Source organism: Lipophrys pholis (assembly GCF_963383615.2).
Source record: "Lipophrys pholis genome assembly, chromosome: 4".
Taxonomy (NCBI): Eukaryota; Metazoa; Chordata; class Actinopteri; order Blenniiformes; family Blenniidae; genus Lipophrys; species Lipophrys pholis.
This window is the reverse complement of record NC_137637.1, coordinates 24548749-24567592: the sequence shown is the minus strand read 5'-3', so window position 1 is coordinate 24567592 and position 18844 is coordinate 24548749. Positions and strand designations below refer to the sequence as shown.

The window sequence follows — 18844 nt, the reverse complement described above, 5'->3', positions numbered from 1 at the left end:
GCATCCATAATAACGCAAACTTTCTGTGCGTAAAAGTTGCATGGGATAACCAAATCACTCCAGCCACCAACTCGAGCTCAAAACTATTCAAATGTTAGTTGATTTGAATGACAAAAAAAATAAATAAAAAACCATAATGCATTTTAAAATGTTGTTCTCTCTATTCACTTCACGACCAAGTTAGACATTTTTCATAAGAGAAATGAAACTGTCACTTACGCTCGTCTTCCTGACATCTCACAACGGCTAATAGACACGCTTGGGTTGCTACAAGTAGCAGTACAGTCCTGGAATCCATTAAACTGAACATGTCTAAATATTAGACATGCAGGGGGGGCCTTTAGGCAGAAATAAAGGTGCGAGGAGCGGAGGCTTCTCTCAGTATTTAGTGTTTTATATCCCCAGTTAAAAAAGCCGGATCATTCGACATTCACCCTTCCCAAAACGAAAGAAAAAAAAAAAAAAAAAAGAAAAAGAAAAAAAAACGATGGGGGAATCCAGCGCCAGGACCCGGACCTGCAGCAGACACTCAGCACCGACCGCTCCAGGCCAGACGCTGTAGTTTTATGTCCCCGCAGCCTTCAATGAATCTTCGTATATTCCCAAATATCAGCCCGGCCCCCTTTGCCCCCTGTCAGGCTGAAATCTGAGCCCCGTTTCCCTCCCTTTCTGTCTCCCAGGTTTCATTATTGCAGTCCCAGACCACTCCTTTCCCCACGTGCTGAACTCAACCCAAAAGAGCCTGGAACTTTTTTCCTCTCATAATTCTGGTGCCCTCCCCTTCTTCCTCCCCCGGGTCCTCCCCCGCAGTGTTCATAGAAAGCATAGATGTCAGAATCGCTTCGTTACGCCAAATGAAAGCGCCTCGTCTTTATTTTATTATGCAGGAGTGTAACATGACAGCAAAAAGTAATCAATTATCAAATCACAATAATTGAGTGGTATTTTTTGGTTCTTGCACTTTTGGGTATCAACTATGTAATGTTACATGAGTATAATCTATCTAAATATAGCTACTTCATCTTTTATAAGGTACTAATTAAAATAAAAAAGCTTGGAAATTAAAATGCCAATCACAGAGAGTGATTTAAGGATTGTTATGGTGGAAACAACATCCTCTTTGGACCATTTACATGTGATAAAATATCTGTTGGAAATTTTCCACCATCTGGTATACAAAATTCCCTAAATTGGACAAAATCTCTCACTGAATTTATGATCACCTGTTGCTGGAACCTACCAAAAAGTTAGTCAATCATGAAACTATAAGTATAAGTTGTTGTGCTGTTGGAGGTTTTCTTATGGAACGAATGTCTGCTATACGTCTTCTGTAAGCATGAGGACGAGTTGGACACATTTTTGTTTATCTTGCAATTTTTGTTGTTTAACACAATACAGGAATCAAATACAGTGAGCTGAAAGTAAGTCAGAACTTATCTTCCTTTATTATTATTCTTATATTTTTTTTAACCAAGCTAAATACAGTGAGAACAGAGACATTGGTGGTGAAGGTGTGTCCCCTGCTGGCTGTTCACCTGGACAGAATGAGCCTTCCTGTCCTGGGAAAAGGATTTGATGAAGCAGGTGGCTACGGTGTCTTCCCCAGGAGGTCTTCCGGGATGTACACAGTGAAGCAGTACTCATGTATTTCCCAAACATGGCAGGTTATGCTAGGATAGCAGATATTTTCAAAGTGGCTCATGATCAGCCAACTGCTTCATTATTATCAGATAGAATTCTCAACAAAGAGATTTTCATTAAAAACAAGAATACATACTGTATTAGCCTAATTTTGCAAAAGCGACATTTTCAGCTATTATGTCATCATATATCCATAAAATGAAATAAAATATATAACATATAGTCCATTTGTGCCACTTCAAACCTCAACTAAACTTGACATAGCCATTTTTGATTTCAATACAATAAAGCTGCCTATTCAAGGCATACCTCACGTTAAATCACTGCCTGTTCAAACGTTTTAAACACAGGCCTTTTCTGAATATGTTAATTGCAGGAGAAGTTGCCCTTTCTATCCTCACATGGCCTTTCAAACTAGCCTTGCTCCTCCTGTCAGACCTCTGAACAGACCCTGTAGTTTGTGCAGGAATGACGCTCCTGTCCCCGCGCTAACCCTGTTAGAGCTGAAGCTGTAAATCACAACTGCTAACAGAGTGCTCATGGAGATGCCATGAAATCCCATTTGTACTCCACAGCTACAGCTCCGGCTATATTTAAATGGAAAGGGACCGTTTGGTTGCATCATTTATGCAGGGTCTTCACCTCCCTGCAGGTTGCGACCCATCAGCTTTGACTTTTGACCTCCACACTTTATTGGAAACAGGAGCAGCTGGTGCATCCTGAGTGTGCAGCATTAGTGCTATTCTCTGCTGCTTGGCCGTCTAAGGAAAACTGTGGCGGTCAGGTGGGTCAGACAACCACACTTGATAGTTTGTTTTTCAGATGTGGGACATTTATTGAGTCCAGGTTCAACTGAGTGCATTATTAATAACAGATCAAGACAATACACAAACCCAAATAGACACTTAAAAATCTCTGCTTTGCAACATAATCATTTCCTTTTATTTGTTTATTTGGACAGGACAGTGCATATTAATGAACAAGCCATCTCATCATGAGGTTACTCTAAATATGTCGGATTTTGCACAATGCTGATTTCCATACAAAAAAAACATACAAGATTACAAACATACAAAAAAAGGATAATAACATTTTAAAAAATATGGGAAAACAAAGACAAAGATGATAAAATTGTTCTTCCTACAAATCTACCATAAAGTGCAAATATTAAAGTGCTTACTCAGTAGTCTGGCCTCAGTAAAGTGCCATTTTTGTTTGTTTAATATATTTTGAAGTGCATGATTGTCCTAATGATCACAAGTTTGGTCGTTGATCAGTCATACTGTTTTTTTTTTTTTTTTTTAAACCGACAAAAGTGGAACTTTCTTGGATAACTGGAGATATAGTACAGATAAGGCCTTCTGGGCAAAGGAGGACTTTCTAAATGCAATTTCATATCAGTGGAAAACATTTGTAAGTTAAAAACATCCATTCATAAAATCCTTCATCCGGTGTGTTAAACTAAAACGAACTAAATGAGTTACATCATGCACAAACAGGAGTATTCAAATGAGGGTCTAGTATGCTGTTTTACATGAAAATGTTTTTGAGTGAAATGGCAAACTTTCATTGCTGACAAAACAGAACTTTTCGAAAACGAATTCCAGAGTGAAACATTTTCAAAAGACTCTGCTGTTTACTGCACATGTGCACTACGGCCATAGTAAATAGTTGCACACGTAGATTGACAGTAACAATGGAGGAATCCTGAGTGTTTGTGTTGTTCACTCTTGAATTAACAATGTTTTTCCAATAAAGTGTACAGTACATTCTACTCCACCATCATCTGGATCACATATGGAGACACTTTTTGACATACAGCAGATACCGAGTGGTTCCAATGTGACGCCTGAATGAGCTTGAACGTTTACACCATAACGTCCACTGAGTGGATTATATTACAAAAACAAAGCCCTTACTGGTGGCCGCAAATGCAAACTGCAGCGTTGTCAGTGTATCAGTGCTCATCTTCAAAACATTGCTGTGCCATGTAAACAGGACTTTAGGCTGTTTATGCGAGAACAATCGGGTTGGCATGGTATCATTTCAACATTAGTTGATTTGAGTGATTGGATGAGGAGCAGAGTCCTCATGAGCACTAAAATGAATTAAAGTAGGATGGAGTTGGACGTGAAGTTGTTGGAGGTGTTATAGTCAAACTTTGAGGTACAACACACAAAATACTTTCTCATAAAATCCATAAACAAAAGTTTTGGTGAACTAATTGGATAAATACTTGATCACCACAATTACAGCAGCATGTTCCCTGAAGACTGATCTGATTTGAGACCTCCTTTTCAGAATCAGAAAAAAAAAAGAAATTATAAACACATTGCATTTTGTTGTGTTATTGTATTAGCAGATACTCCTTCCAGCATTTTGCACGATTTTGGAGGTGCATCCCATATTCCATATTTATGAAGCCAATCAGGCTGAATGATACATCTCAGGTTAACAAATAGACCACTGTTTGAACTGTTCCAACCAAATATGGTGAAACGTAAAAGCTGAGTCATGTTTAAACTTAGTCTTTATTTAAAAACCATGTAAAGGTGCTTGCTTGACAGGCTTGTTCCTCTGAGGCACATGTTGCATGTTTTCCATACTCCACAAGCTCTACTTTAAATTAAACAACTTGTAATTTTGTGCACTTATGGACATTTTTTTCCTTTCAGTTTGTAGTGCTCTATGTGTACTCTTGTTCCAAACCAATTATAATTGTTTTCCTTTTGTGATCTTGTGTCTGAGCCATGAGCCTGGTGCAAACCAGGGATCAAAATCTGTGGCTCCCCGAACTGCCAATTATCTATTCATAGGCTTGAGACCTAAAATCAACTTGAACTTTTCTATTTAGTTGCTGCTGGTAGTAGCTGGCTGCAGTCTTGGACACTATGTTTTGTGGCCTGAGAATGCTGCACAGTCGTGCAACCGTGGAAAAGTTTTGCTGTGCAAGATGCTGCTACATGAATGTGTGTTATATCGAGTGTTTTGGGCAGAGGAGGTGTGTGTTTCAGTTAGCAGTGCACACACATCTTTGAAGTGAAGCCTTTGAAGACCAATCCCTCAGAAATGACACACTGTGCCTGTGAGAAGATTTCCTGCTTCCCATCTCTAAGTATGTGAGTGCGCCTGTATGGTTTAGGTATTAAACTTTTCTGGCACTGATTCCAGACAAGATACTGCTTTGTTTTAGGCTAACCCTAAGAAAAGTTTATTTACATAGCACCATTCAGACAGAAGGTAATTCAAAGTGTCTAACAAAAAAACCTCTGAAATACAGTAAAATAAAAGACTGAAGGAAAATGGAAATCATGTCAAAAGATGAAATTGCAATTGAAAGTTGAACATAAAGCGACAGTCTGAAATTTTCTTAAGATTAGTCGTGTCAAAAGGGCCTTGTCAGTGAAAACCAATCAGCAAATTGGGCTTGGCAGCATTTAAAAGTATGTTCTCTATAGTTATGTCCCATTGTGTTTTATTTGTTCCCCTTTCGAGGCTTTGACCCTTCACCTATTTGATTGTCGAAACCAGTTTTATTCTCATTCTATTTACATACATTATTTGTTTAATATTGTTTAAAAAAAAAAGATTTTTCGGAATTTCATACAATGCAGATCTTTCTTACAATACAAACATCACCAGAAGCAATATTTGTTTCTGCTACAGTATACCTAAAAGAAGGTCTCAAGTACACTAACAATTAGCAAGTAATTCCTCTCCCCTCGCTTCAAAAACCCCCAAAATGGATCGATATTTAAAATGCAAAGATTGCAATTATTCCCAGAAGAAAGGTCAGACAGCTTCCAGCGTCCTGATGCAGAATTTTTATCACTTCTTCAAAGCTTCCCTGGATTGAGCTCTTGTCTTGTTGACCTCCAACAGGACAAGGGTTTAAGACTTACGTAACCACCGGTGCTTCAGAAAATGTAGGAGGACTAAAAAGAGTTTTGGGCATCAGAAAAACACCCTTCTCAAGGATAAAAACTGATTTCAGGAGTCATATAAATGAATAATCATTGTAAGTGCACCTTTTGACTTGAAAATTTTTTAAGAAAATCTATTGATACAATCCATCCATCCATCCATCCATCCATCCATCCATCCATCCATCCATGGCAGACTGTAGATTATAGACCTCCATCCATATAGACCAGACAAATAAAACTAACTTGATGCAAATACCATAATATGTTATCGGAAAGTAGTACTTAAACATTCATCCCATTATAACCAATATTTTTTTTTATCAGTTTTACACTTTCATATAGATTTAATTATAGATAAATAACATGAAGGGATGTTTGTTTTCATAAACTGTGTCACACGAGGCACAAAAGTAAATAATATATAACTGCGAGCAAATATAAAGTCGTAGTCTAAGCAAATATCTGTGTGTACAAGTGTATTTAGGTAAAGCAAATGATTATTTTTAGGAGATGGATAGATATATTGATGAATATAAAAATTGCTGTAATGAACTTTTATTGTCTTCTTTATATTTGAGGTCGTGTGATAGATAGACAATTCAAGCTGTAGGGTTTTGAAGTTGCACTTTAAAGCTGCAAACAGGAATGAAAAGACCTTCTGAGTAAAAGTCTGCACTTATTTAGGAATGAAGTGTGTCTGGAAGGATAATCAGAGTATGAGAAGAGAGCCAGAGAGGGAGAGGGAGGGAGAGAGTGTGTGTGAGAGAGAGAGAGAGAGAGAGAGAGAGAGAGAGAGAGAGAGAGAGAGAGAGAGAGAGAGAGAGAGAGAGAGAGAGAGAGGGAACTTGGGGAACAGACAGAAGAAGAAGGGGAATAATAATATGAAGTGAAGGAGAGACTGAGAGGTGAGGTAGGTAGAACAGTTGAGACAGGAAAGAGGGTGGGATACTCAGGAATGAGAAGTCTGATGATGGAGGGAGGGAGGGGGAGAGAGAGCGAGAGAGAGAGAGAGAGAGAGAGAGAGAGAGAGAGAGAGAGAGAGAGAGAGAGAGAGAGAGAGAGAGATGCACATATAACAGCAGGGAGAGATTAAAATCAGGCCATGTGAGATCGCCACCAAAATAACAAAAGCTGTGACATCACTGGCAGGAGTGCTCTGTCAAACTACCAATGGGCATAATAACAAATTCCTGATGCTTGAGTTCTACTCCAATTACAAAAACAGAGATTCAGAACTTACCCAGCATCTGTAATGTGAAGCTCCATCCATTTAACTTCTATACTGCTTTATTCAACGTAGGGTCACGAATAACAGGATGCTGACATATTCAAAGCCAGGGTACAGATTGGACAGGTCACCAGTCTATTACAGGGCAAACACAGATTGACAATGACCATCACACTGTCATGTCACCAATTCGCCTGAAATACATGTAGGCCGGATGCACATTGACAGAGCGAACGTGTAATTCTTCACAGAAAGACCATGAAGCTGCAATCAAACCAGGGATAATCTCTCTGAAATCAGAAAACTTTATTGTTATTACCATTAAAAATAACGAAACTTTGTTGATTGCAATCATTCCTGAAGCAGCATGTACATAGTAAGGGGATATATATATATACTGTATGTAGTATAAAAATTGTATAAAAATGAATCTAAGATAAATTAAAAAAAAGGTTCATGAAATAATTGCACTGTCCCTGGTTGAAATAAAGTTTATGGTGCAAAGGTATGTCGCAGTCTGGAGCTTAGGCTGGTGAGTGTTTAAAAGGGGGGTGGGGAGAGAAGATGCAGGGATAAGGAGGGGTGACGGAGGCCACAGCTCATGGGAAAAAGCTGTTCCTTAACCTGTGAGTCCAAGTTTTTATTTTGCGGAACTGCTTCTCTGATGGGAGAGGGGCAAACAGGTGCCTTCTGGGGTGTGTTCTGTCCATGGAGATTTTGGTGGCTCTCTTCTGCAGGCATCGCGCAAACACAGCATCCAGGCTAGACAGCTCAGCTGCAAGGATCTTCTGAGCCGTCCATCACATCCCGGGCAAAGTCTTTCCTGTTCTCTGGTACAGCTGGCGTACTAAACAGTGACGCCCTGACAGAGGATGTTCTCCACGGCACTCCTGTAGAAGTTCACCATGAGCCTGGGGGAGAGACCCAGCCCACTTCAGTTTCCTGAGGAAGAAGAGCCTACGATGGGCCTTCTTCACCAGGTGGGAGGTGTTAACTGAGCAAGAGAGGTCCTTGGTGATGTGGAATCCCAGGAATTTGATGTTATCCACAACCTCCACCACCTCTCCATTTATATGAAGTGGGGGTGCAGTTCGTGAGCGAAGAGGGTGAACAGAGCTGGGCTGAGCACACGTCCCTGTGGTATGTGAGGCGAGCCGCGAAGCGTGCCAATCACTACAACCATTGTCAATCTTACCTGTCAATGTCAATCACGTTATGTGATGACATGTCATCCTTTCACAAAGGTTACACCACAAATCATCCAGCAGCAGTGAAAGCTGCGAACTTATCGTATGAACTTGGGTGTTTATTGACGGGGGCTTGAGAAGAGGCTGGGAACTGGTGGTCTTGTGTGTTTCCAGCTTGGTTAAACAAACTCTATCCACTAAACAAACTAAGGTTTATTGATTTCCAACATTGCTGTGAGAGTTAAGGGTTGAGTATGTTTGCAAAGCACAAGTGTTTTTGTTGTGCGTGCCTGGTGTTTTTCTGTTTGACACAGGATGTTAAGAGTCTGCTTTGATATGGATATTAATGAAATCTTTAGGATCTTGCATCCTTTGTAAAAAGCAGCTTCAAGAAATGCCTCACTTTGACCTCAATGTAGGATCCATAGTATGCCAATGAGATTATGCAATGATGTGAAAAAAAATATGCGTTGTTAAATAACTGATTGGGTTGAGATCAAAACGCAAGTTGTGTGGTCAGGCCGGATGTAAATGCAACATGCATATGTGTGAGCGGATCCCTCTGTACATCTGATGCGTTGGTCTTAGAGTCTCACCACTCCGTCGCTCTCAGAGTCCATCAGTCAACAAAAAAGGTACAATTGTGTTTGCATAAGTCGGTGACAGCCTCACACAAACCCTCCGCTATTTGAATTAGCAGCTGCTGACACATAAGCGTGACTCCAAGTAAAGAAGGTTGCGACTTTTTGCTTTTGTTTGACTTAAATTATACAGTGGTTTGACACCGTTTTGAGACAAATATATTCTAGGAGAGGAGACAGATTTCAGATATTGATCACAAAAGCAGGAGTGTGAAGTCAGAGGGACAGAGTCCAAAAATGAGAGGAAAATAGAGAAAAGCAATAGAATGTGGCAGCATCTGTGGAAATCTTCTGAAGGAGCCGGGGCTGGGGAGTGCTCTGAAATAGTCCAAATCGCTGGAAGAGCTTGGAGAGAGAGAGAGAGAGAGAGAGAGAGAGAGAGAGAGAGAGAGGGTGGTGGAAGAAGTGGAAACTTCACGAGCATTTGTGAAAGCTGACGTACACATTACTGAACTGCTTCACATATTTTTCAGGAGGAAGTATTTTTGGAAGTATTCAATTGTTAAAAAAAAAAAAAAAAGAAAAAATCATAGCGATGAGTTGTTGTTTTTTAGAAGCAGGCATTTCAGGAGTGAGTATAAATAGTTTGCAGACAACTGAAGTAATTCAGATGAAAAAAAAGTTTCAGTAGAAATATGAAGACTTGGTTTTATGTATTTTTCAACAAGTGCAGCCATTCATCTGTTTCCCAGCCCTCCTCCTCTTTCCCTGAATGTGTCTGGTTTGTCTATCAGTGTGATCAATGCTCCCGTCTCTTTGACGGACTCTGCTGTGGACTCAAGAGTCTTTCTTAATACTGTTAGTTTTAAATACTTCTAACAAACCTGAAAAAAGTGCATTACTTCCCATACACAAAGCTTTTATGCATGGTATAGTTATAGTTTTCCAGGAAATTCATACACTAAATCTGTCAAAGTTTTCTGTGTGATAGGATATTAAAGGTTTCGGCAGCTTGTTACTTACTGAAAGAGTACTTGACAGTTAAAGTGTCCGTGAAGACCCCAAACCTTCACACCTGTTCCTTCAGGCCTCCCGAGATCCATTTGAAGAGCAGGCATTTAGCTGAACTGTAAACTCTCCGCTGACCAAATCTTCTCTTTCTCCCGCTTGATACCTGGAAGTACCTTCTCTCGCTTAAGATTTGTTCTGCTCATCTCTGCAGCAACCACATGGTTGTGGTAAAGATAATTGCAATCAAAAACCTTCAAGAAAAAGACAATCTGTCCTAGTTTTGTGGAAACATTTGCTCTTGTTGGAGCCTGAACAATGACTATGCAACGAGCACATAGGTTTAGAGGCTAATGAGTGACATCTGTGCTAAGATGCTCAATTCCCACGTTTATCGGTCAAACAAACAATCAAAACAAAGACGGTAAAGAGGAACCGGGGACAAACTGCCTCACTGTGATCTTTGTAGATCCATCTGCAAGTGATTGTCTCGCTCTGATTTACAGGGATGCTTGTTGTGCATTTTATGTACTTGTGGATGTTTTTTTTTTTTTTTGTCCTTATGGGAAACAAATGCTTTTCACTGCATTAAGAAAGCTCAGACACAATACTGCTATATTGTAAGTGTGGATTTTAGTCAAGTACTGCCAAATCAAAGCCTTTCTTGCTACTAAGATAATCAAATATATTCACTGTTTATTTCAATGGAATAATAAATGTTCTACGACGGTGTTCTTGTAACAATACAAACTTAAAAACAGTGTGTGAAAACTTCCCCCTCTATTATGCATTGTTCAGATGATATCTCAATAAAAAAATACATCAAAACATGTCCTGGCTGATATGTATCTCATAATTGATGACTGTGACACAGGGAAAACACCGGAGGCCGTACTTGTGAGGGCTGTACTGTATTGTGGGGTCTCGGGTGCCCTGTGCGTATGGAGCTCATTTCCTGCAGCAGATCAGTCTGGGGTAGGCACATGAATGGACCTATTTATGGAGAGTGAGTGGTCCTGTGGATGAAACCAGGTGGTGGAATCCCAGAGGTGGCGAAAGGAGAAGTTTAACTTGAGTGACTTAATGTTGTTTATTGTGAAAGGATGTAAAGTTTGATAACTGTGGACAATACTGGTCGGTACTTTATTTGTGGAACACTTGTCTTACTGCAAAAGATAAAAGATAAATCCAATTTAAATCTATGAGCGATACAAAGGATGGGATAGGAACTATTTTATCTTATTTTTTTTTTAATTGTTTATTTCAATGCGAGTGAAAGTGGCTGTATGCCGCGATTTTGGCCTGGAAGATGATCAGCTGTGTTGATACTTTTTGATGTGGCTTAAAATCTTTCATCTTACATCGTACAGTGAGAGGCTGTTGTCATCGTCTTGTAACAAAAACAACCTAAGGCAAACTTCTAACAGTCTCAGAAATTACATGATAAAGAGAAAAGCAGCGGAATTGTAGCAATCGACGTAACACCAGCACTGCATCAAGACTATAGTTTACAAATTACAAAGAAAGTAAAATTCTGGACCAGGCTCACATTTACTTCCATATCAAGCTATTTGCCTCTCTGCACCTCAAACTGGACAAATGCTACTCAAAACTTGCCGTATTCAATTTTGTACCTGAAGGCAGAAAATACAAATGTGATGTTGGTTTTGTGCATAGATGAATGTTATTGTGTTACCTTGGGTTCAATTACTCAGTCAAAGTGACCATTGTTCCATGAGGTAATGAAATACAGTGCGAGAGGTAATAAACCTACAAGAATGTTAATTTCCCGATTTTGTCAAGTGGGAGCCTCTACTCACCTTTTCTTAAGATATTTAATTATTATCTCATCCTTGGCATATGAAACCAACACTGCGGTTTCCAATGCACTGTAGACACCTGTTTCCAGATGCCTATCCACCACTACATGTAAATGTAGTCTGATTACCACTGTTTGACCTCCAAGCTGCTTAAATGACTAATTTTACAAAAGGGGAAAGTAAAGCAAAAGTGATTGACAGTTCATTGCTTTATTGCTGTTCATTGTTCTGTTAAAAAAAACCCAGCTGCAGTTCAGTGGTGAACTAAGCGTTACGAGTGCTCCCTTTCTCCCGTCCACATTTTTGCCCTCAGGCACCTTCAGAGACTCTGCCGGGTCCGTCCCCTCTGTTTTAGAGCAACAGCTGCAGGAGTACGCCTGTCTCCCCACACCGATCGTAAACCTGCGTACCTTCAACAGGTTGCAGTCACAGTGGAGTGCAGAAAGACCTGAATAAACACAGATCCCGTCTATTCTTCTGTATTCATATATCGTCTTCTACATCATATTTTATAGTCTCGTGATCTAAGCCTTGTGCATCTTTCCCAAGCTATCAATTATAATGATGAAAAGGAGCAAATATCAAAGTAAGACCACCACCTCTTCAACCAGAAAACTACCCATCAAATGACAGGAAGTCACAGCAGCCAGGGCTCTAACTCTCTAACTTACCACACCACATTTGGTAATAATTACAGGGCTGTCAGTCACATTAATTAGAGTCACATTGCAGGAAACACACTGGATACAATACACACAAATTTGCATCCTCCTTCCACCCTCCTCTTCATCCGTCTCTCATTCACCCAGATGTACTGTACAAACACAGAAGTCTATTTTATAACACAGCTGACCAACCACGTAAACCACGCTGTATTTGAAGAGGAGGAACTATAAAAAGGAGTTCAGCCACCAGCCTTTGAATGAGGCATATATTTGAGTTTATTTTGATAATAGGGTCATGTGGCTGAGCCTACACAGTTGCCCGGGTAATCCTCCAATCACAAAGTCTCCTTTATAGTAGGGTAATAGTGGGGTTAAAGCATGCCGGCGCTTCAGATGATAGACATTGAGCAAGAACATGCCATTAAGTCAAAGAGGGGCCGTTTTTCTTCCTTTTAAGTTACATTTCAAGGAGGCGGGCATTCAGTCAATGTCATTCATTCAGTGCTCAGGACGCAATTTAGATAACTTTATCTTGGTTGTCAACCAACTGTGTTAATTAAACATGACAAACTGACATAAAACAGTCCAAAATGTGTTTTTGTAAGGGGACATGTGGACTCAATATAGTATATCTGTCACATATTACTGAATACATCTAGAAAAACCAGTTGGATATTTTCAGTTCTGAAGAAATTCATACAGTTTTCGACTTGAGGGGATGCAAGCTGAACTTTGGAAACATCACGTTTTACTTTTGTTTCTTGACCTGAAACTTTAAATTTCAATGAGCTACAATATTACACTGAGCTACATTTTACAGTCAAGGGTAAGTGATATGAGTGTCCATCACCGTCTTCGGGATCAGAAGGGAGTGCATTTCTAAAATACCCCCTGGGCTGCTGTGTATCTACTTGACTTGTATGAGTGAGGGTGCAAGTGCTTCTTTATCATATAGTAGTAAAGTAGTATGTGGAAAGAGGTGTAAATGTGCAGTTTTCAGTTCAGGTCAGACAACTTCAGTGAACTGAGAACAGGCGGAAATCTTTTTTAATGGCTGACATCATTAAAAACAAATGACAAATAGGAGGTCCAACGCTGAGGCCAGTCAGATTACAGGGGGCATCTGTACCAAAGTGGACGCTTTAGTTGCAAGATATTTTAGTCTAAGCGGATCTGAGCTGACTACAAATGTTGGGGGTTAAAAACCAGGCCAGATCCGAGAACATGTATTGTTGGATACTATTTTTGTACCCATTGCTGTAGTATGGTTGACACTTATCTGGCCCTGGTTAGTCCTCTCCGCCTGAGAATACCAGGTTCATCTGTTTGCCCTGTCACTTAAACTGTTACAATTATTCAAACTGCAAAAAATAATAACAATTACAAAACAACAAAAACAAAACTAAAACTAAAACATTAGGCCAGATCTTCCTTTGTGGAGTTTGTATGTTCTCCCCATTTTTTCAAGGTACTAGATCCTCCTACAGTTGAGGTCAAGATTAATTGATAACCCCAAAATAATTATCATAGGTATGATTATATAAGTGTATGTGTGGCTGCATGTCTTTTAAGTACTTGTCCTGTGATGCACTGGTGACCCGTCTAGGGCGTGTCATGCCCATAGATAACCAGGATTGGCTCCAGCAACCCTGAACTGGGCAAAGTGGCATAGAAGAATGGATGGAACCAGCAGGTAAAGGATTGAACATTTACAGCATGTAATATGTTTCTGTTTGAGGGGAATATAATTTCACTTGAAGGAAAACACATCTAAATAACCAGGGATCTTTTTGAGCATGAGCTCATTTAAAGCAGGCGGCCTTAAGCACACATAAGGATTACACGACAAAGATCTGGTGGGATCACTACTTTCTTCACAGGAGACACTTTTTTTTAAAATTTTATTTCCAATTTAAAGTCTGATGCTGAGTCAGGTTAAATCACTTGATGCAATGTGTCATTCTTTGCAAAGCTCCCTATGGAGCCACAAAGTGCTTACACAGCTTTATGCACATATGAAGAAGCATATCTAAAAACCTGTTAAAATAAAGACTTTGATAGTGGTGGAGATTACCAAATTAAATACTTCTCCTTCCCAGCTGTGTTGTGGAGTTGCATAATCATGGGGTTAAAAAATGAGCACTTCTGTTGGAATGTTCCACATATAACTGCATGGACGCAATTCTCAGCCAAAAAAAACTATAAATTACGGGGTGACATGTGTCCACAAGGAAAGAGAGGCAGAGAAAATGCCCCAAAAAATCAGAAGAGACATCAAGAAAAGAGAAGAGTGGTGCAAATGCTGTCTCCCTGTCAAAGATCTTTCTGTGTGTGGGGGGGGGGGAAACAAAACTCAAGTAAATCCTTGACAGCGTTGATTCTATGTGAAGGTGACTGGCAGACGATCACTAAAAACACAAACCAGTAATTCAACAAAAAGATAAAAAAGTAGGACAGTTTTCCTCTAGAAAACAAAGACACATTGAGCAACGTACCTCCACACCGGAAAGATGAACAGATTCCTGGTGCCTGAAGCTATATATAAATAAAGGTAACCTCAGGTGTTTATGGAAAACAGCCAAGTTGTAGGATCTCCTTGTCTGTCTGAAGGACATCCAGAGCGTCACTGCAGTTAGATGGGCTGAAGGATTTCCTGATGAGTTAAGACAGTATTTTATGTCTTTCTCCTTAGTCCTTATGGCGCTACACAGTGTGCACACTTTTCATACACTCACTCGCACTGTCAATCAGACTGACTGAGCAACACGGAGCGGCCATTTTCCATCCGCCAGCTTTTTTATTAAAAAAAGAAAGAAATGAAGACATATATGAGTTTAAATGGTCAATCTGTCTGAATTCCTTCTGTTCACGATATCTGACTATCCAGTTTACAAGAACAGTGAATAAAGCACTGAAGATGCACTAGTTTCTATTCATGAAGAATCTCATCTGATCACAACCACACAAAAGACCCTTTGCTTGTGACTAATTAAGTTTCTTATGTTTCCTTTTGTGCTTCTTTTGAAACTTGAAATCCAAAGAAACATTCTCTTTCTCCACCATTGCCCCCTAAATCAAGTTGTTTCTTCGCTTACACTTTTTTTTTTAAATACAATGCATAAACCCTCAGTGGTCCGGTTACAGATATAAGCACAAAGCTCAGACAGTGAAAAGCAAGTTGATGTTGTGTACATGGGCACATCAGTCATAAGCAGGGTTACACCACCTCCTCCAATTCAATTGTAATTTCCATCAAAGTACCAATTTGAAGTGTTTACATTCAATTTTAATAACAATGGCACTACTCGGTTGCAAGTCTTTTTGCCCCGATTTTTTCAGTTACAAAGTTTGTGTGACACGCAGAGTCACCATTCATCCATCTATGTTTTATTCCACATTCATCCATGTTTGGGTTGTGGCATCACAAGTGACATTTTTCACCACTGTCAGATGAAAACAAAGATTTCACAGCTTCACAAGAATAAATTGAAATTGCCTGAAGAAACTCGCACATTGACAATATGCCCAAATCCTCAGCCCAGAGTTTAACCTTGCTCAAATTGATGTTAGACGACAGTGCAGACCAATGTTTCACCATGCCAACCCACACTAGTCACAGAGTTGTGTAAATACAGTAGGATGCGGTACAGAAAGTTGCTCTTTAGGTTTTCTTGACATATCCCTGTGACATTGTAAATCTCCTTGTGAATGACTGCTGGCCACTGTTTGGCTACATCTCCGGAAAGAACGGTTTCCTTAGTTGTTTGCCCTTTTTTTCCAGGTTAACACTTGAGCAGTATACATTGATATCATTGATATTTAGGAGAACTTCACACCAATGGACAGTTTAGCCACGGCATGTGGTGGAAGCCCTCCGGGTCGTGGCCTGTTGCTGCTCTTTGACATTTGCAACTCTTTCACCCCGGCTGAATCAATACAAACCGGCACTATTACAATGGTACAATACTACCACAACCCCCCCCCCCCCCCCCCCCCCCCCCCCCCCCCCCACACACACACACACACACACACACACACACACACACACACACACACACACACACACACACACACACACACACACACGCTTAGTCATGCAGGCACTGGCACACACACTCAGACACACACTCACACATACGAGACACCAGACTCTTCCCAAATACGTACATTCCTCACACTTGAATGAAATCCTCAGCCTGTTCCTCGGCTCTGTGCCCTCTTAGGCAGCAGTCTTGTTACACACTACAGTCTTGTTGCTCGCGTACAGTACAGCTTTACACTTTTCTACACTGAAGTGCTGACATCACAATGTCGGCTCCGCTGATATATGTAAGACTGCAGTACCTCACAGGTTTCATTCCTACACAGAGCAGGGCTTTTGCTAGTTTTATATTTCATATGGCTTTTGGTTCTCAGATTTTTTACTCCTGATTGAAAGAGAAGAAATTATTTAGTAAATAGTGTGAACACTTTTTTCTCAGCATACATCTACAAGTTTTGAAGCAACTCAGTAGGGAGGCAGCTTCCAACATCGGCTGGGTCAAATCCTTCAGTCTCTGTTGTTGATCGACAGGCCATGATTTTGTGATAATCTGAGCGCACACGTGAAAACTGATCCACCAGCGGAGCTCACTGAGATAACAGAAATCTAGCTTTACTTTATATGATTATTGGTCATGTCTACTAGATCGTGCAATTCACATGGACCGTTTGATTTATAATGTCAGAAAACATTTGCATTTGTTAAGACTGTGTCTGATCTTAATGCATTTGAAAAATGAGTTGCAAATTGGCTTTGCCTTTACGCAAAGATGCTGCTGGTATCGTGTTGAGAGGCTGTTCCTGAGCTGGCTCGCCACGACATTTGTTTGCCGACTATATACCAAGACATTTGATTGCTGGACGTCGAATCTGGATTTTGTGACATATCATCTCCGATGCTGTATTTTTCTTTTTGCTAAATTCAGATTTATATACCCAAACACTCCAATATGTTTGATAACATCATCACCAATTCACATCCAAATCACGTTATTGTTTCAGCTGACTGATTGGTATTATTGTCAGTAAATGAGCCACAAAATGCAGTCAAACTAAAAGCGCAATCCATTTGCAGGCATATGCAATTGTGCATGCTTTATGAAGGATCCTAGTGAACTAGGCCCCTTAAAGGATGTTTAGACCAAGGATCTCTGGGGGCCATAACATCTCTCCATAATCCCCCGTTACATTGAAGATAGACGTTACGTCGTCTATAAACATAGTTTTTCTATTTGATAATGTTTACAGTTCGGACTGGCTGAAGTCAATCATCTGTATAGTGAATCTATCACCATGTTGTTCAGACTATAAATCATACCCGACGATGAGTTGCTTCCTTGTTTTATTCATCATGATAAAAGTTCCCCTGCTGCCTTGAGAGTCCCGTTTGTTGGATATCGATATTTAGTTTGAATTCTGATATATGCTCTCTTGCGCTATCAGTCAAATATAGTAGCAGTAGAAGTCTGTGGTATTGGAGAAGCTTCCTGTTGTCATACAGTACCATACCAGATGGTTTTACTGGTATATGTTGATATATAAGTCGCTTCTTAATAAAGGTGCAAGATAAGTTAAACAACAGAAATAGTAAGCCTTGGCTCTAGTTTAAACTGTTCCAAGGGCTCCATTTTACTGAGTTTCCTTCTCTACACTTCCCATTAAGCCAAATGTTATAAATACGTCGTTAATTTTATGTCTATCTCTCTCCCATAATCTCATTTACTCTTTCCTCTCTGTCTTCTCTGTACCTCTGGCTGTAGTTCATGATCTACGCTTCCTAATCTCATCAGGTCTGCAGCATGTGCATTGGCATACTGTCTGATATCAACTTGCTTGTTATTCTCGTTAATATCCTTTTCTTTCTGATTTTTCCCAGAAGAAAATTGTCTGGATCTAATGGAAGGTTTTTTTTGCATATAAAGTGCAAGAGGTGACTATGTTGTAATTGATGCTCTATAAATAAAACTAAACTGAATCAGATTAATAATATTAAACTGTCATTACTCCATGTTGTCTAAGTGACAGGTGACCAGGGTCCTCGACAAGACCCTAACAGATGAGAAGGCTTGCTAAAACGGTCAGCACAGGGTCAAATGTTAAAATCCAGCACTCACATCGACACCAAAGTAAATACATCAACGAACATAAACAAAGACAAACACACCGAGGGCCTAATATATACCCACGCAGAGGGTTTTGCAACTGCTGGAGCATTTATACTTTTTATTATGTGTTGAGTCAAGCAGACCCACTGACCTGAGAAAACCCGAAACTCCAGGATCCCAGTTAGACTTGTTACTTTTCACACCAGGAGCTCAAAAGCTTTACAGTAAAAACAACATAATTTTTTCTTTCCTGTTCTCCTTGTAAAAAATGTCATTCATATGGAGGGTTGGACAGAGTGGCACAAGAGGCAGAAACTCCCAACAGCTTTACTTATGTGTATGTGAGTTTCCCAAAAAAAACAACAGCAACTGCAGTGGTGAAGCCACTGGTGAAGTTTATAAATCTGCAACTCTCCTAATGGTCATATTATTGACGATATTGTAATGATTACTTTGTATGGCCAATGCACAAATGTTTTAACCCACCATACTTCATGTACTAAGTTGACCATTTATCAAAACTTGGTGTTTTCCCTTTACGAAAAATTTGAGAAATATTCTGCAGCATATTTTCAAAAATGTATTGATAGCCCATTTTAGCCATGAATTGTGATTACCAATCCTTAACTTCAGTTTCTATTT

General features: G+C 39.8%; 1 protein-coding gene across 4 annotated transcripts in view; it reads right to left on the bottom strand.

Annotated features, from left to right (window-relative positions):
• Positions 1-574, bottom strand: part of col2a1b (collagen, type II, alpha 1b) — a 50528-nt gene extending 49954 nt beyond the window's left edge. For 2 of the 4 annotated variants that reach the window (XM_080460743.1, XM_080460744.1), the window contains exon 1: positions 220-440. In XM_080460743.1, coding sequence (XP_080316869.1) covers positions 220-310 — 91 coding nt within the window. In that variant the 5' untranslated portion in view covers positions 311-440. Of the gene's footprint in view, positions 1-215 lie in introns of all 4 variants that reach the window. The other 2 variants (XM_080460745.1, XM_080460746.1) reach the window with 2 other exon arrangements.
• Between the last annotated feature and the right edge of the window lie 18270 nt (positions 575-18844).